General features: G+C 40.1%; 1 protein-coding gene across 3 annotated transcripts in view; it reads right to left on the minus strand.

Moving 5' to 3' along the window:
* adarb1b (adenosine deaminase RNA specific B1b) overlaps positions 1-20509 on the minus strand; it is a 197843-nt gene that overhangs the window by 10178 nt on the left and 167156 nt on the right. For all 3 annotated transcript variants that reach the window (XM_077536847.1, XM_077536846.1, XM_077536845.1), the window contains 6 exons: positions 10827-10901; positions 6903-7828; positions 3410-3524; positions 2698-2866; positions 2435-2586; positions 618-786 (listed from right to left, as the gene is read on the minus strand). In XM_077536847.1, the coding sequence (XP_077392973.1) occupies positions 618-786; positions 2435-2586; positions 2698-2866; positions 3410-3524; positions 6903-7828; positions 10827-10854 (1559 nt within the window). In that variant the 5' untranslated portion in view covers positions 10855-10901. The remainder of the gene's footprint in view (positions 1-617; positions 787-2434; positions 2587-2697; positions 2867-3409; positions 3525-6902; positions 7829-10826; positions 10902-20509) is intronic.

Here is a 20509-nt window from a genome sequence, read left to right on the forward strand (position 1 = left end):
ATACCAATGTTATAACTTATGTACTATTTGCAGTTTGCAAAAAAAAAAAAAAAAAAAAAAAAAAAAAAAAAAAAAAAAAGGAAAAAAAAGGACCCAATTCAGAAAAAAACACAAAACACCCTAAAACTGTTGAAACTTTCTTGGTACCGAAATATGTTTTGACCACTGTTATTATATTTGTAATCATTTTTTCCTGCAGTGAACTTTGAACTCCTACAAATTGAATGTAGCTGCTTTACCAAGGCACAGTAAACAATAACAGAAATAAATCAATTTGTAGAATGGGAAACAAACTTGAGGAGCAAAAAATTACTTTGAATAATGTCACTCGATTTAACTATAAACGACCCCCCCCCCCCCCCCCCCCACACACACACACACACACACACAAAACAAATCTACAGACATTCTGTGTTCTGTCCTCAACACCATTTACAGGTACTCAGGTGTCTGATTGTTAATACAACTGGTAGCCTTTCAAAGAATCTTCAGTTTATAACATAACCCCAATTTGTAATATGTCTATTTTATTCTATCACTAAGCTAAGCTAACGTAAACGGGAGAAAAAAAAAACTTAAAAAAAAACTTTTTTTTATGTCATTTGAATGAAAGTGACCTGGCAATCTTGTCACTGCAGGACATGGTGAGCAGCCTTTCCCCCTGCAGGACCCCGTCCCAGGTTTGGATGGTGTTACTGGTCCTCACGGGTATGGTGCCCTCGCCAGACTCGATCTTGGTCCGAAGCTGACCTCTCGCTTTCCGATTGGGGTGTCGGTCTCCTTGGTCTGAGGCCATCAAGTCACACAAGGAGGGAAAAGGTTGCATATGATGATCATTCTATAATTGTGATGTCACATTTTCAATCAAGTCTAATTTCTTTCCAAAATATAGCTTCCAGAAAGTGTTTTTTTTTTTTTTGCAAAGAAAGATGACAAGCTTCTCCTTGACAGTTTTGAAGTGTCCAATTAAATGAGCTGACATGAGACGGCACCAATTGGGCTTGTGATAGCAGCAGTGAGCGTGCGTTAGGTTGCATCGAGCTGCGTTAAAGGTGCAAAACTGACAACCAATTAGAAGGCATCTGCTTGCACCTAAAAATGGCAACTTCCACTGACTCGTGTTTGGACGGCGGCTCCCTTCGCCCGCAGCTATCATGCAGTCATGATTGACAGCCCCAACCCCCACCACCACGTCCACCACCTTGTTGAGTTTGGCATTGAAGGACATTTAACAACAAATGATGATGTGAAGAGAAAGCAAAAATATGCGGCCAGAAAAAAAACAACACAAAAACGTCACAGCAATATTTCGTTATCAATGTTTCCGATGGCGTCTATTCATCGCCTAATTGAATGTGGAGTTTACTCGTGCGACGGGAAAACACTTGGACCAAACACGAGGGAGGTTAATCAGTCAGACAGTAGTGAGGGTTGGGCCGGCCGGGGGAAAAAGGACTGATAGGCGCAGACAGCGACTAACAAAAGCTGTAATTAACGAAGCCTTGTTTTCAACGTGTCGGATGCCTATTAGGACATTGTGGCAAATTTCTAATTAAATTGAACCAAGCAGAATATGGAATCTCAAGGATTTAATTTAGCAAGCTGTTGTTCAGACAAGGACGCATCATAAACATGTCAGTTAGGCGCAGGGATGGGCAAAGTACGGCACGACGGTTAATTGATTAATTGTCAATTGTTGCACCTCTAAATTTGGTTAATCAATTACAATAAAGTTAATTACAAATAGATATTGACCAATATTGTCGGTAGATTCCGGCAGTATGATTACAAAATGTTGCGGCGTCACGGTATTGAAATAACAGCTCTAATCCCCCCCCCCAAAAAAAAAAATAAAACCAGCATTTTTTTCCCTCATTTAAACACAATTATGTTTTCATTTTTAAATAAAACATATTTGGTACAGAATAAACGTGTACCATGTTAAATTTTAATAAATAAATACATCGTCAACCTCTTCTAATAATTGCCTAAGTCATTTATTTTCAATGTTTTTTATTTTGCCAAAATCATCTGATGATGCAAACGGTTAATTTTTTGGTGTGTCCTGAAAATAAAATAAAATAAAAAAAAATAAAATAAAAAAAAAAATAAAATAAAAAAATAAAATAAAAATTACAGGCAATTATTTTAAGAAGACAGTGACTCATTTTTGTTTTCTGGTTTTAATTCTCAGTAAGTCACAGTGTCATCACTGATGAGCTATTTTTAGAACAGGCCTGTGGGGTACTCATGTGATACTTGGGGCTAAGTACCCGCTGGCACCATTTAAAAAAAAATATATATATTAAATCATTGGATTCATCAAGATTCAAGTCATTACAAATAAATTCTTATTGTATTTGTCACACATTTGAACTTTTTTTTCTTTTCTTGTGTCATTTTCAAAGTAATGACAGCAGCATCGGCGCCCTACCTTCCACGCCGGCCTCGTGCGGGGAGAAAATCCTGGCGTCTCCACAGGGCGAGGTGCTGATGTAGAGATGGAACTGGATGTTGTCCTTCAACTTGTAGCCTCCTTTGTCACACGGCATGAATATCGACTTCTGATGCTCTTCTTTGCCGTTGCTATGGCAACAGACAAACACGCATTCTCAATCAAGCAGAAGCCGTCGCGTCACTGAAGGCGATTGAAAAGCTCGGGCGAGGTGATGCAAGGCGGAAAATGTTAACACTGACCTGAGGAAGAACTCCAGCTGGATGTAGAGGTATCTCATGAGCGAGCGTCGGGCGATGATCTCGGCGTGGCAGTCGTTGAGGGCCAGCCCGCGGTCGCTCATGTACTCGCCGTTGATGCATTTGGTTCCCGTCGAAACGCAAATGACCTGCGCCTCTTTTACATCCGTTCCTGTTCGGGAGAGAAAGGACAAACATGCTTTCCACCATTTCTCTTCTGAAATCCAGCCATTTCTAGAGCCCTTAACTTTTTGACCACCAAAAACGTTTAATAACGATTAGTAAAATCACGATGTAAGCTGCCATAAACGTTAAATGACAACTAAGTGTTTTTTTGTTTTTTTTGTTTTTTTTTAAACCAATGGGAAGTGCAACATTAAGTGCAGCGCTGCCTGGTCAATGGTTTGTGGAATCAAAAACACCCACTAACTGTGACTCTCACAAGCACTACAGATAATGGACAGATGTTGGACGGACAAATTAGCATATAAAACAATAAGATACGATAAGTCCATGAGATGACATATGGACACTCACCTGCCAAAACAGTAATTCTAAAATGTTTCCCTTTTTAGGGAAAATAAATCTCACTTTGGATTGACACCGTCAGAGATGGTACAAAATAAATAAAGGGGCACATAGACTTATTAGAATTGGCACAGGCTCAATTACAAACTGTTAGTTGCAGTGAAAAGTCCCCTACACATCCATCTACCTGTTGTCATGACGACGCCAGCCAAGACTTTCCGCCGTGCATGGGGGGAGGTGAAGTTGTCTGTCAGTTCGCTGAACTTATCCACCACCAGTCGAGAGACGGCGTCAGCGAGAACCTGTAATCATGCATGTACGCGAGCGCACGCACGCCGACACACACACCACACACTGTCAAATCCGACAGCCTATGAAACACGTCTGATGTTGCCCCCTCCCACCCACGAGCAGAGCTACCTGTCACGGTGTTCGTCTTCAGCACCAAACAAGAGCCAGAACGTTGGCAATAAAATGATTCATCGACCACACTAAACTATGTTTTTGTGGAAGGATTTTAAAATTGTTCAATTGCGGAATTGAAAGATTTTTTTTTTCCTGTAATATACGCAGTTTTTTACAGTATATACTGAAAACATAAAAATAGCCTATTATGGCTGCTTCACCATGACAATGGACGACAAGATGGACGTGACAACGGAGCTACAGAGGATCCCGGAAGGAGTGCATAAAGATTTATTTGGTAGAAATGACTGGGAAAATGTGTTAGATTCCTTTCAAGGGGAAAACTTGTAGTTTGGATTTTGTGACACAAGTCCTGGAACTTTTCTGCCTTAGCACCAGGATTATTATAGTTTAGAAATTTTTCATTTTAGTTTTTATATTGTTGCGTTTTTTTTTTTTTTTTAATTTAGGGTGGTTCTGATAGTTTTTATGAGTTTTGGTTCTTTAATAAATGCTTAGTTTTTGTTTAGTTTTGGTAAGTTTTAGTATTAGTTTTAAAAAAAAATGTGTATTGTGCGCAATATTAAAAAAAAACACCATGGGAGTGACGTCATCTGAAGGTGCTTTTCTATTGGCTGCTGCAAGATGAGGTCACTTCTGTGTGACACACTTTCAAACATTCTTATTCCGGTTAATATCAAAATAAATCTACTTAAAATCACATTATAAAAATCATCCCCAACGGCTCATGCATTAAATTAATTCCTAATGATATCTCGTTGTTGTTTATAACCATGTTATTTGCACAATGACAAAATGAATAAATATTGAATATTGAATTATCAAAGACTAAAACTACTTTTTTGCTATAATTCTAGTTAGTTTTAGTTCATTTTGTAAACATGAAATGTAGTTTTCAGTCAGTTTGTTTTTTTTAAAAGCATTTTTGTTTTTATTTTTATTTTGTTAAGAAAATTGTTTTATTTAATTTTATTTTTTCGTTAGTTTTAGTCAACTGAAATAACCTTTCTTAGCACCAGAGGGAAATACTGAACAATCAGGAATGAGACGTCAGAAAATAATTCAGGTAGGACGTAGTATTGACTACACTTCAATTTCTGGATCCCTCTCAACGTATATTCTCCGTACTGCAGATATTCGGCAAATGGCAGTGGATGTGGAATGATACCCCGCGATGAACGAGTATTCGCTGTACCTCTAAAATGGATGCTTGAATATCTTTCAAGGTGTCTTGGAAGTCATGTAACAAAGAGCAAGCTCAAATGAACATACATCTTGTGTTCTTTGACAGCCACATTTTCCCTGGCTAAGCTCTTTACTTGGTGGCTAATGTGATAGAAAATGACGATAACCGAGACGAGTGAAGACTACAGCTAGATGGACATAAACTAATGAGATTATTATAATATTACTTTGCCGCTTCTTTGGACTCACCCAATCGTAGCCGAGGTCCTTTAACTTTGAAGTGACAAGGTTATCGATGTGACAGATCTTTTGTTCTTGCACAGAGAAGGACAATGCATTTTTGATGGATTCAAAGGAACAGGTTAGAAACTATTACTAAAGGATTGAGTTAAATGGTGAGCTATAAACAAGTAGTAACAAAAACAAACCATCTACAGACATTGCTCTGGTTGTAAAACAAAAAAATAGAGCTAAGTGTCTCATGTCATTTTACTTGGATGGATGCTTTCCCAGTCAAGTCAACATAGAAATAAACACTCCCTAATACTGTATTATATTTTATGGGCTAGCTTTCCTCATGCCCAGGCAATCAAACTTGGCTTCTGTCGACTGCTGGCTCACTTCAAATTTCCTGTGTTGGATTTACACGGCAGGTCTTTGATGCCCAATACCCATTTAGTGCTTCCACTTCTACTTTTTTTTTTTTTTTTTTTTGTGAAGTGACCCTTAGTGTGCTTGCTGAGCATTGAACATGTACAACCACTGAGTAAATACATTTGTGAATAACCTGAGAACAGATCGTGACATTTTTTGTTTGGCAGAGATTTTAGTAATGAAAAATAAGTGCTTTGACTCAATAAAGGTTGCAAAACAACAGACATTTATATTGAAAAAGCACTAAAGCGCTAAAATCTTTTTTACTCCTATTGGTCGGGCAACACACCTCAACGCTTTGTTTGTAATTTCATTTTACAGCAGTCACAGCGGCAGTTGATTACTAGCAGATTTGAATCCTCAATCACAAGGATTCATATCTGCGGCCACGTCCTCAGCGGAATTATACGGGGGATGCTTGGGCTGAGGCGGCATCGACATGCGATGTTTCAAGGTGTGTTATCGTTTAATATCGATGCCTGGTGTTTCTCAAATACTTTAAATAATAAAAATTACCGGTACTATGGCAGTGATAGACTATACGCCAATCTCCAACTATAAATTTGGGTAACCTCACCACCATAGTAAGTTGAACGCCTTGTAAACCGAGGACCGACTGTTTTCATTGGGGCGGTGTGACTCAGTGGTAGAGTGAACGTCCCGCAACCCAGAGGTTCTGGGCCCGATCCCATGCAATTAACCTTACCGTAAACCACGCCCGCATGACCTAGTAAACCAATCAAGAAACGAGACGTCATCTCTGTGACGACGCGTGCGTTTTGCTGCGGACAACTAACCGTCCACACGTTTGTTGACTTACCATTTATGATAAATGTCAACAAAACATTGAAACTATGAGGTAATATAAATTCATTCTTACTTTGCTTGACAGGAATAATGTCCAAAAATTTCGGTTTTGCCGACAATCGGTCGAAGTGAGTAAGGCAAAAAGGTATTTTCCTTATATCTGCAGCAACAGACAACGATGCGTATTTCCTTTTGTTTTTGGGCAAAATTGCATGGTGAGGGAGTGAAGATACCCTTCACTAAAAACTTTAAAACCCCCTTTGCTTGCTTCGAAGAGAAATCAACATCCTGAAAATACCTGACCCAGAAATCACAACTGTGTCATTACAGCGCCATGCTGTTTTCCTAATCTTGCCCGAAGAATGTCGGTGCCACATCTGGTCAATTGTGACCATGTCGACGTATCCTTGTGCAAGATACTGAACCCCCAGTTGCTCCTGATGCTGCGTCATCAGTATGTGAATTAATATTCGAGTCTAAAGCGTTTGGAAGGCCTCTTAAGGTGGACAAGCGCTATATAAATCAAGTACCATTTACCGTTGCTGACGATAGTCATCACAACGCCAAGTTGTTGAGTATGACAAAAGGAAGACTAAAGGTGGTCTTACCTGCGGGAGGTGAAGCTGCAGTCCCTCTCTGGGTATGGGCTGCCTGGACGGCGTCTGGTCGAGTTGCATGTTGAAGAGAGCCGAGAGAGCGGCCTGCGCTGCCCGGGCCTTCGCTAGCTTCTTGTTGCGGCCCGAGCCTTCAAACGTCTGCGCGTCCACCGTCACCGACATGACAAAATTCTTGGCGTGACTCTCCCCGCTCTCTGACACAAAGTCATATTTGAGGCCTGGCCTGAGTTCATTGAGAATCATGACGGGGTTTTTGCCACTAGAGGGGGAGCTGAATGCCGACGGAGGCGGCAGCGGCGCCTGGACAAGGTTGCTGCCGGGTGGCGTGGGCAGCGGATACTCCCCGAGTGAATTTAACGTGCCGCTACCGTTGGAACCGACATAGAAGGACTCTTCGGGTGTGGCCGGTGTCTCAAAGCCGTTGAAGAGCATGTCCGGGAAATCGGCTTGGTCGGAAGTAAAGTCCGTGTTGACGGTCAGCGTTCGGCCCATGGCCAGGTGCGCCTCGGAGGCGTTGGGGAACTGGACAAAGGATCGCAGCGCTTTCTCCGCCGCGTTCAATTTAGCCTTCTTCTTAGTCGGGCCCATGCCCTCAAACGTCTGTCCGTTGACCTCTACGGTCATGACAAAAACCGGCGCGTGGACCGGCCCCGTTTGGGACAGCAGTTTGTACTGAAGACCCGGTTTGATTTCATTGAGCTGCATCAGGGCATTCTTGGGCAGGATGGGTCCGGGCGTTTTCTTGCGCTTCTTGGCTCGGAACTTGGAGTGAGCGTGACCATTGTTTCCTTCCTCCAGGGGCCGCTTTCGACTGCCCGGGCCGCTTCCATTGGGGAGCTGCTCGGCCACACCCACCCCTTCTTTGCAGGACACGTTGTCCAGGTTTCGGTTTTCCTTAACGTCAGTGCTGCTCGAACCTGCGGTGCCCAGAAAGAGTAACTTACAACGCCTTCGTTGCAGGATCTTGTAAATGCAAAATTTATAGATTCCTTTATCACTCTTTGGAACTGAATCAATGATTTGTGTTCCTGTATAAAGGCAGATATCTTTTCATGATGATCTCAATGCTGATTCGACATTTTAAGCGCCTCACATCAAGTCAGTCAGTTATATTCACTAACTGTTGTGCTTGCTGAACAAAATGGTCACATTTCATTTTAGATTTATTTAGAAATTTTTACTGTGATTCATATTTACAGTTCAGTCTCTCCTATCTTATGAATCTCATGAACATTAGGTGTTCAGAGTGAAACAACGTCTCAAGTCCTGGTGTTGATATATTTATGAATATTCAACACACAAATATATCTACACACGCAGTTTTCATTTATACAATCCTGTTACCTACAGTGCAACTAGCAAGTATTAAAGTGATGATTTTAATAATGATTCTACATTGTATTTGGAAGGATCTTTTGAGACCCTCAAGGACATCAATAAAGAAACAAATTTACACTACTGTTCTTAGATGTGCTGGGGAACACATATCACTGAGCCCAGTAAGCAAAGTGGATGGAATATTGGCAAAAATTTTCATTTATAACATCCTTCAGCAAAGGCTTGATAGGTTACTCCTTGCGGTACTCAGGAGAAAGAGAGGCCGCAGTGTGCATGAGTGGGACTGTAGGTTGGGTTGAGGGAGTGCAGGGGAGGAGTGCAAAGGGTAAGGAGGAGCTGAGGACCAGGCAAAACGGGAGAACACATCAAAAAGAGGCAGAATGAGAAGACTCTGCCTACTGCTGGATCCTAAAAAGCTCGGCTGGTGACAAGAGTGCCAGTTCAAAATGTGACATCAACCCACCCCTTCGCGGGAAAATTTGACAATAATGACATGTCGTAGTCCATAAAGGAGGAAAGAACGTTTCAAATTAGGGGGCCATTCGTGCGACCCTGTGTCTCTGAAATCCCCCCCTCACCCGCCACCCCCGCATGAAGCTCATCAGTGTTGTGTTGCATTGACATGCCGTTACCATCGGAATCAAATCACGGTCATGTCTTCAGACAAGCCAAACAAAAAAGGTACTCCAAAAGATCAGTCGTCATTCAAACTGCACATTCATCAATTTCTGAGCTCTGAAAACATGCACTGGCGTGGCACACGTCATGCATTCCTCATGGTTGCATTTGTTTTGCAGTTAAAATGGATATAAAGGAAGACAAGGAGAAATGTTACAAAAGGACAAAACCCAAAAACTAAACTTTAACCCCTAATCACGGAAATATATATATATATATATATATATATATATATATATATATATATATATATATATATATATATATATATATATAAGATTGATTAATAAAAAAAAATTAAAAAAAATAGCAATAATAGTTGCATATTGAAGAAAAAATTAAGACAAAAAATATGACTGACCCAAAAATTAAATTTAGCGTGGAACATGTTTAACACAGATTAATCCAGTGATCAATACTACAACAGATATATCTGATCACTTGCAATCAATAATAATGAATAACTTGCATGCAAATTGAAAAACATGGTTGATTAAAGCATGTAAAACCTTCTCTACACACTCAAAATGTATAAACAGCTTTCGGTTGGACTAAAAGTCTGATGAGACAGCAAAAGATAAAAGTTGGAGAGCATCAACCATGATCCTATGCACTAAATTATGGCGGCAGAAACATGCACTTCAAAACATTCATGCCAGCGTTTGTGTAATCAGCAGTCACTACCTGTCATTGTGTAGTACAACACATGCGGCCCTCATTCTGCCGCTTCAAGTCAGATTCTCGCTGTCTGATCGATTATCCCAAGAGATTGAACTGTGAGGTGGGGTGTTAAGAGTGATTTTTCCTCAACGATCTGCTCACAGAATTGGGTAAGGCCGCCAATTGTAAACACAGTTCAACCTGTTCAATATTTATAACTGCAAATACTTCAGACTGTGGGGTTCAAGCAAGTCTGACTCATGTGAAACAAAATGATAAGATAACTTTTAGCCTAGCTTCTTTGATTTCTGTTCTCGTTTTCTTCTTTGCCTTCATCAACAGGCTGGGTGTCCTGTGGCACCATACTGCCTCTGACAGGCCAATATTGGTACTACTACAGACATCTGGTTTGGGGGAGAAAATTGCGATCGTCGACGGATGTCATTTGTGTGGCAGATTGACTTTACCACGGCGATTAATCAATTAGTCGTCAATCACCAATTTTCAATGACATCATCAATTAAGCACTTTAGAATGGATTTACACTACAAGTCTAAGTGCACATTTGACATATCGCATTTTGCATGGATTTTCAAGTGATCCATATCTGATATCAGATTTACTGGATAGTTGAAACAACCCTCAGCAATAACACAGATGTCGAGTTGGGCCTTATTTGCTATGCTCCAAATGTGTGACATGATTACATGACTGACTCATCATGAAAAATATGGGGGGCAAACACATTTGATCACATATACCTTTCTGTGGCTTTCTCAGAGACGCCGACTATGAATTTGGGCTCAAATGTCTAATTAAAGTTCAATGAGCTCTGGAAAAGAAGATTTTCTGAGGAGGAAGTCTGAAAACTGTGATACGACCTGAAGCCTCTTCAGATGTACTGATTAACTTTTCCCTTTTATGTTGTCAGTAACATCTGGGCGTGTGCACTGCTGTATCTTCTCGGTTCATGTCAGGACTCGCCGAGAGAGTTTCAGTGGCAATCATATTAACCAATTAGCAGACGTTTGTGAATGTGTATGACTATCATCTTTTGTTTAGATTATCACGAAGCAGTAGAAACGTGTTGTTTACTACTTTAGACTGTGCTGATTACACATCTGAAGAACATGAGGATAAACCACGGAGGACATGCAAGCGAGTATATTTTAAAGTAAGAAAAACGGCCAACAGATCAGAAAAGCCAAATGACAAAAAAAGCTGGTCCGGCCGACTCACTCATATTCTCCTCCTCATCCTTATCCATGGTGACGGGTTTGTCCTGACCTGAGAGCAGTCTTAGCGCCGCAGCACCTGCAAATCAGAGGACAGGACAAGAGGACGGCTTGAGTGCTGTGCACGCACTTGCATTGATTCAAAGTAGTCATTTGCATTGAGTAGCTGCAGCCATGTTGATTTGCCGTGTGACGACACGCGGAAATATATACACAGGCAAAGAGGACGCAAAACGGCGGCTTGACACGTTCACTAGACGTCATTTCACACTGCTGGCTGGAAGACGTAAATTGAGTCACGGGGACCTTGCTACAGTTCATAACAACGGAAAAAAAAAAAAAGAAGAAAAAAAAAAAAAGGTTATTCCATGTCAAATTCGTGTCGATGAACAATATTTTTCAAGCAAGACAAAAATGAGAAAACATTTCCTCTAACCGGGAATTATACACCGCAAACAATTGACCTTGAGTTTATGTCATAAACAATATTTTCAATGACAAAAATATTACAATACATATGGCCCATCACATAATTGCCCAAGACTTTTTTCATTTATTGTCACAATGCCAATGAACTTGCCAAAAAAACTATTTTTTTCTTTGTGTCCGTGTGGATTCTCAGTCATCCAGGTCACAGTAAACCACAAAGGTTAAATCAAGGCAACTTGACTCTCTCTTCTAGTATGTTCAATTTGTTGTTGTTTTTTTTACCTTTCATTTCCTGAAAATGTTTTTTAAAAAACGACAGACAATTGTACCATCAGACTCATGAAATTTGACCAAGTGAACACAAAAACAAAAATTATACGGGTAATTGCTAAGAATGAAGGCAATTATAAAAATTCTGCAAATTGTTTGTGTCTTCATTCAAAAGTATGACAAAAAGGTTACTTTTCTACGCTAATGGCATAATAAATGTTATTTTGTCTGTCGGTCAGATTCCTCTCATCTCCAAAACAAAAAAACAAAAACAAAAAAAAAAAACCAAAAAAAAAACCACAAAACACTGTGCTGCAACATCAGCACAACACTTCCATATACTACTGCTAATTTATACAAAAGCTATATTCACTGCTGACGCTTTCTTTTTTTCTGTATTGCAGCACTACAGCTATCAATGTTGAACAAAACAACAGAAAATGTATCTGACCTAAATATTGTCACTGCAAAACTGAATTTCTTACTCATTATGAGTTTCAATCTTGAGGAGACAATGTCACAATGCTCCCGCACTAGTAGTAGTCAAGGCAAGTTTTGCTGCCCAGCTATTTTTAACACTATAGATTGGAGGATAATTTGCAAAACTTTCAGACCAACTAGAGTAGCGACGAACAAATAGTTTTGATTTGGGGAAGAAAAAAATAAATTAACCAAATTTGGACCGAAGCTTCCACCCAGCAGCAACAATTTGATATCCAGGAGCCACAAAAAGTCAAGACACACCCCAAAAGTCCATAGAAAGTCAAAGCACAAGACTGAAATAGCGCAGAAAGCATACTTTGCTGCTGAATCAATCATCATCATGTCAAAGTCATCTGACGACATAGCGCGCGCTACGATGCGAATTACAGAAACTTTCAAGACGCTGTATGAGAATGCTTTCGACTTCCATCTGAACAACTTGAAAGGTCACGACACACACAAAAAAAAAAAATAGTGCTGAGTGCGGATTGATGGAGCAACGGAAAGTTAAGGCGGCAGAAAAATGAAAAGACAGAGAAGGCGGCGAACGGCACAAAAAGAGCGAGAAAGATGGCATTATGATACCCAAGCAGATTGTGCTGATTCCACTGGCGCTCGCTCGCTCGCCTTCCATCACTGCCCCCATTCCTCAGTCAGACACTTGCCTAAGCTAAACTAAATGGGCTAATTAATCTGGCCTAATGGTGGGTGACAGTAAATATGCTAGCACAATTATCACCCTATTAAAGATTCATATTCCGCGGCCTAATTGAAAATGAAAAGGTGGGGTGAGGGGGATGGACGGGAGGGAGAAGGGTCCAGCCGAGCGGAACGTAAGATTCATTTCAGCGTCCTGTGACTCTCCCCCCAGCCCACAGCGACACGTCGCACCCTCGCTCGTTAGCACAACCATGCACAGTACAGGCAAGCTGTTGTTTTGACATGGAAGTGACCTGGAAAAGTCAGAAACTTGACACCAAAAGTATTCACTGCGCTTCACTTCATACACTTGCGGATAGAATTTTGTATCAGGTCAAGTTAGAAGCATTCAAAAAGAGTAGACTTTCTTGTTCTCCCACTAGAAAAAACAAAAACAAACAAACAAAAATTTGCTACCTTTTTCCATTCACAAATGACAAAAAAACATTTTGTCAAAAGAATGATGCTAATAAAAACTTTCTGCTAACATTTTTTTGGTTGCCTTTGTGATACCTCAGCCTATTGTATTACATATTAATCTTCGACTGTGACACCACCATCTGTTAATTATGACAGTGGTTTACAAAACTGAATTTCACCCTCTGACACCTACCCGGTGAAAAAAATGTAATTAACAAACAAACATTGGTGGAAGTGAATTAGAGCTGTCAAAATTAATTCAATTATCAAATTAATTGAAAACTACTTTAATAATGAAGTAGTCGTTTGGAGCCATTTTTTTAATTTAAAGTTGTAAAATCATCTTATTTCAGCATATCAACAGCAATTGCTCACTGATTTCTGTCATCCTTCATGAAAGAAGACTGATTATCATCTGTGTTTAATCAAAATAAGACATTTGCAAACATCTTTTTTCACTTTGGAAAACAATGACCGAACTGGTAACATCGTAGTGCAACATCAATACTGCCCCCCCCCCCACTCTTTGTTTTTAATCACTATACATATACGAAGTACAAAATGAACACCAACCACTGGTTAATAAACAGTGGAGGAAAATGCTTTTGTAAAACACTTGAATGCAAAATTAACATGAATCCGATTAGATGATTAATCGATTGAATAATTGATAGCTTAACTGATTCTAAAAATATTCGGAAGTGACATCTACTAAAGTAAATGTTTGCAACCTAGTTGACAAATGCAAATATTGCCAGAGAATGAGTTCAATGCAAATAGCAAAAACAACACACTAAAATATGTGCAGTATTTTTGATACCTAATATGTAATCATCACTCCCCCCCCCCCCCATATAGTGGGTGGTTCTGGAACGTATAACTCACAAATTTGGTCAAACAGGCTATTTTCAGCTCAAGCCTGAGATGTGTTTCCGTATTCGTCTTTGGTCTCCACGGCTCATCCAAATGCTGCTGCATATATGCGGTGTCATCAGCATGCAATGCAAATGTGCCTGTCAGGTTTGATTTTCAGACGAGACCGCTGTGTTGGAAATGTGTAGAATCAGGTGCAATCAGTGGCGAGATTCTCACAAAAGATTCAGAACGTGAGTTTGTGAGTCAACGTGGTGACACGGGGCTTTAAAACTAGAATTGACCCACCTAGCAACACCCCACAACCCCAAATGTCAAAGCAAAAAAAAAAAAAAAAAATTAGTCTTGAAAGTCAATTGTATCTCAAGGTTTCTTTTTCCATAACACAGTTATGAGATCTAACCAAAACCAAAGATATTTGTATGAAAAATAAGACTGCTCAAGGTGGCGGACATAAGAAAGGTTTTCATTTATTTATTTATTTTATCCTTTCATAAACAAGAAGATTTCAAGCAAAGCAAGAGAATCCATGCTGAGCGCTCCCTCCAAATGAAACGGTGATACCGCGCGTCATCAGCTTGCTAGGCGGCTTGCTCGCAGGTAATTCTGAGTTGAGCCACAGGAGGCAGGGAAAAAGAGGGAAGATGAGAAAGAAGATGAAAAAGCTCTAATTTAATCTGGCACAGTCAGAGGGACTGTGGGGAAATGCGAGGTTTTTTTTTGATTCGCCTCTCATCCCCCGCTTGTGGTGGGGCGAGGAGGCACGATGGAACCGCGGCGCCAACGCCCGGGCCGACCGGCGGGGGGGAGGTGCCGAGCGGGACGCAGAGGTGAAGGTGAACAAAGGATAGAAAATGAGAAAGAGTGAAAATCCTATTCCGAGTAAAAGAATATCATTATCTCTGGCAAAACACAAGACGATGAAAAGGTCTGCCCTTGACGTCTCGCGAGGTTCAAACCGGCTCAAAAATAACGCCACAGATGAATATCGCAACTGCTGTCAAAGTCAATCTACACCTTGGGGGAAAAAAAAAACATACAAAGTAGGAGTAAATACATATTTTGAGAAGAGCTCTTTACCAAAACGACACAAAAATGTAAACATGAACGATTGTCAATTTTAGAATCAATTATTCCACATAATCAAATAATCTGATCAAATTTTATTTTGCATTAAAGTGCATTACAAAACCATTCTTTTGGGCCCTATTGTAGCTTCTGATCTCTTTCTTTTAATGTGTGCTCTTACCGATCACAGATTTACAGTTTGCATTTCATCATACCATTCCTACTGGAGCTATAATCGACAAAAATGGCAACAGTAATTTTTATGGATGGTGAACGAGCCGCTGATGGGATGATGACTTCTAATTACACACAAGAAATGATGATAGTCTTTCAGCAGCCCGACTGCAAATAGTCATTTCTCAGATAACAGGTTTCCACTTTCTTGTCATGTGGTTACTGGAGAAGATGCATCAGCGCGAGGAAAAAAAAACAAAAAACACCATTTTGCAACTTTTTCACATTTCAGTGGATTTTAAAACAACTATTAGAAGAGGTTAAAAATGTGGAATGATGAATTTTAAAGGAGACAAGACTTGTGAAAAACAAACCAGCTATTCTGTGAAATGGTTAATTTCAACTCTTCCCTGAAAAAATTGTCAATTTACGATGAGCGATTATGATTTTATAGCACTTTTCATGAATATAAGTACTGTATTGGGCATTTTGGACAGTCACGTGATCATCGTGACGTATCGCGTGCGTAAAATACACATTGAATGACATGGCTGCCATGGCAACATTCAAGTAGAACTCAATAATCGCGTCTCACGGAGGACATCAAAGGTGGAATTTCGCCTTACAACAAATAAACACTTCTTCAAAAGTAGTACAGCCACGGAGGACACTGAAAGCCAGATAAAACTGGCAGATTCACCCGCCGGCGAGTCGAAATGGATGATAAACATCCGGGTGACTTTCACTATGTTAGGCTAAGCTACATGTGGTGTGCTAAGCACATTGAGAGCGGCCACCCCCATACGGAATGGCATGAAACCGGACGTGTTGAGGGCTTTACTCTGAAAAGAATTGGCACAGTATTTGGGATCAAAGACGTCTTTTTTCTTGCACAATATGTCCACAAATTCCCATTGAAATAAGCGAAGATGGCTTTCCGGTTACGTCAGCACGATCACGTGTCCAGGAACATGGTGTCCCTCACGGTGCGTTCGAATTCGGATACTTTATCGGTTTAAAATGAAACTCAGGGAACAAGATGCCAGAGTTATTTGCACTTTTATTCTTTGTACATAATGCCGAACCCAATACTAGAAAATGATTAATAAGTGGTGTATCGCTTTACCTTGAGAACTGGTTTATTTGCTTCTTTGCACAATACAAAAGAAGTCTGCAGAGTGTTTGTGATGGCAAAGCAGCGGCCACAGAAGTCTGTAAAATCCGAAAATGGGCTCGAACCGCGGGGGTGACGCCGTGCGGAAAGAAAGAGGGAACGTGTTGTTCTGTGTTCCAGACTTTTAATATCTGACAGTTGGTCATTTATCATCGTGGACCGCTGATTGTGAGAGAAGGGAAAAGGTGGAGAAAAGCCGAGCCGGAGTATCAATATGAATTTTTATTTGATGGCTTTTTGCGGGAGATTGCATTTCAGGGGGGCTGGCGAAGTCAAGGTTCACTGAAGCATGACAAGGAGATAGTGATAGACCAAGACAAAGGGCAGGTGAGCCATAATGGTGTGGCTGCCTGCGCATCAACGTGAAAAAGAACACTTTTGCTCCAGGCATACCTTCGCACTATGCACAACTGCTTGTGCTAACCATTAAATCAATAGTCACAATGGTTAATCATTTATCAGTTTCTATACTAAGCCGCCTATAACTTCATACAAACACAAAAAAATACATAAAATGACATTACAGGAGTCTTATCGTGGCTGCAACTAGTTACTGAGAGTACAAGTGTTGTCATGTACAAATATTTACTTTTATTGGTAGCATAGGTCAGTGATTGACTTAAGTGCAAATTTGGATTATGTTGCCAGCGCAGCAACGGGACTCAAGACGGTCAATTTAAAATGAGGTCAGTCAGAAGTCCTGTGAAGTTGTACACTAAATTCACACGTTTGAAGTCCGATGATGTCAGAGACTCGTGTTGTCGCAATACTAAAATTGTATTTTCAGGTCGAGTTATACATGTGCTGTTTAGACACTGAATTAGAATTACGTGTACACCGTTATTTTAATCCATGTATCGTGGCTAAATAGGTGAGAAAATGCATCTGTGTAGTTGGAAGTTGTGTGCCACTGTGCCCTATTCTGCTAATTTATACACACGATTGATTAATTGCCTCATCAAATAAAACTAGTCAAGAACAAATTTGCGAAACAGAAAATAATCCACGCCCATTTGACTTTTGAAGGCATATCGTTTAATTAATTGTGTTGCATTTGATAACCTGTCACTCATTGGCGGTATAAACTCTGAAATGACACCAAAATCCCAAGAACAAGTACCGGTACATGCATATCAGAAAATGAGCTGTTTAATCTTAATGTGAAGCAATCCACCTCCTAAGCAACTCCACTGATTCAAAATCGTATCAAATTCTGAAATCTGAAGTAGTCAACCATCATACCAGAAGGGATTGTTTTGACTTCAGATGTTCCACTAGAAATTCTTACTTTTTCTACTTTTTCCCGTTTTTTTGTTTGTTTTGTTTTCATTCACATTTCTCACACAGAGAGCGACCACCTGGACTGGTTTCAAGGAGTGATCATAAATCATCAGTGAATGGCCGTGATTCCGCTCAGTGGCAGAGGACCAAGAGGGGGGCTGGTGAGTGGTGGCTCGCGAGGTCACCGTAGACGACGGGTGCCCTCACTGCACATACAGATACACCCCGAAATCCAAACACAACTACAAGCACCAAGTACATAACAACAGGATTCTTCAAATACATGACCAGTGACCAGACCACATTTGCTGCTTCTCTTCCAAAATCATATATCCAGATGTCTGCATATTTATTTACTTTGTTAATTCCAACTCAAGCAGCATGTTGGGGATAAGTCTGCATCAACAGATTCTCCCTCCAAGGAGACCAACAGTAAACATCTGCTCCAAGTGGCTTTATAAGGTCTGGTTTATATCGTGCACGTTACAAATTATGTGGAGCTTGACAAATAATAACGGATGCCAGACCGATTAGGTAGCAGTGTCTGGAATAAGCGAACCCACATGAAAGAGCGACTAAAGAAAAACTATAATTCAAAAACAAATTTGACCCACCGTTGTGCTCTCTTCCTCTTACTCTGACACTGTGATGTATTTTTTATTGCTTTATTCATGCCAGAGACATGATCCTCAATATCTTACCTTCTTCGGATGCTGCATATTAATGTCTTCCCTGAGCAATTCAGTAAAGTAAACTGGTGAACTACTGTAAAGTTTGGACTATATTTTGGTAGTCTACCTCAAGTTGCAAAGCAAAACCTTGAGACTCAACAGAGCTGAATGACAAGTAGAAATTACCCATCATTCTCTTAAAATGTTAAAAGTACATGAGGAAAGGAGGAAAAAAGCGAGACGGAGAATGGATCAAAGTTGAACAGTGTCCAAAACGAGGGCACAAATATGAGGGTGGAGGGGAGAAAAGGAAGGAGAAAAAGTGGACAGAGACAAATGAGCAAGGGAAATGGTCTGTGCAGGAGTGGCTGCCTATGAGACAGTCCCCTCAGCAGTCTTAACGCAGACTGATCGGCCCACCAGGGCAATCCCTCATATATTCAAAAACGTTCAGTATAAAGGTAACGTTAAGAGGGACAAGGTCGCTTTCATATTCCAACCTGTCGCCAAGGTTGGATGTTGCTCTTGAGCTACGTTGGGTAACGACTTCTGTCAACCGTGTGTGTGTGTGTGTGTATATATATATATATATATATATATATATATATATATAAAAACCCACAGAGGTTTTTTGCGGTGTCGGAAAAATACCCCAATAGGGAATCAAGTCAGCAGTTTTCTTCACATCTTAACAGGAAGGAAACATTCATTGTTGTAGCTAGCTGGTCTTTCCAATTCAGTGACTTGACACAAGTTGGGTATTACTGTTCCAGTAGGCTGAATTGACAGTGCAGGGCCAAGCGCCCAAATCCGATTGATGCGTTTTAGGCGTTTTGTTTCCCCCATGTATGTAGTGATAGGATACACAGTTGGTGTGGAAACCTCCGGGTACGTCACGATACGATATACAAAGCAAGGCTCACAATAACAATGATCTCAAAATATGACGATACCGCGATTATCAATATATTGGTCAGGTAATAAGTCCAACGATAATCTACGGTAACACTAATAAAGACAGTGATTTTTTTTTTTTTTAACGAGAGAAATAGTTACTTTTTTTCTACCATTCTTCACCTGAAGACTTCCGTAAATTTCCCTGCCACTCCTATGAGGTGCTCCCCCTGGTGGCCTGCCAAGTAATTGCTCAATAAGCAATGAACAATGGAGCCGTTCTAGTGGCTGTATACTAACTACAAATATCAATACTTGGCGTAGGCATATTGATAACCGATCGGGAGACAAAGTATCACAATTTATCGCGATAGAAATATCGTCTCACTCCTAATACATAGCACTTAGTGAGCAATTTATCATTACATTACATTTATCTTTACTCGCTGCTGCCCACCATGCATACCACCACCCACCCAACCTCCAACGATCTCTCCTTCACCCCAAATTCCAATTTCGTCATTTAAAAAGTTAGTAAGAGACGAGATTGCTGTACTTGAAAGCAAAAAAACAAATCAAACCAAAAAAAGAAAATCGATAAATTACATCACTTAATTTCTCATTGAAATGTGGGAAGTGACCACTTCTACATTGCTTTCACCGCCTAAACATGAAACCAGCAAAATCATGAGATAACATGAAGAGGGCAAGGCAAAGTACTAGGGGTGTGAATTGCCTAGTACCTGACGATTCGATTCGTATCACGATTCACAGGTCACGATTCGATTCGATACCGATTAATCCCGATACGTATGGTCACGATTCGATACCGATTAATCCCGATACGAATTTATAAGTCGATTGTTGCGATTTTTTTTCATTCATATTTAGAAAATACTAATCAGTAAGCTTGTAGAGTGTAAGATTTATATGAAAATGTATTATTTATTTATCTGAAATTTCAGTCTTATAGAGGTTGTAATCTGTTTCATGTTTGAACAGCATTAAAATAAAAATATTAAGGCTTAATGTTCCGTTCATATAACATTCTTCCATGCTCAAGGTGTGAATCCTAAAAAAAAAAAAAAAAAAAAAAAAAAAAATCGATTCTGCCGATTATTGAATCGATTCGAGAATCGCGCGATGTAGTATCGCGATATATCGCCGAATCGATTTTTTTTAACACCCCTACAAAGTACAGTGAGGGACTATGGCAAACCAAAAAATACTTTAGAACATCTCTGTCGTGTC

Source organism: Festucalex cinctus, chromosome 11 (assembly GCF_051991245.1).
Source record: "Festucalex cinctus isolate MCC-2025b chromosome 11, RoL_Fcin_1.0, whole genome shotgun sequence".
In the NCBI taxonomy this organism is placed as follows: domain Eukaryota; kingdom Metazoa; phylum Chordata; class Actinopteri; order Syngnathiformes; family Syngnathidae; genus Festucalex; species Festucalex cinctus.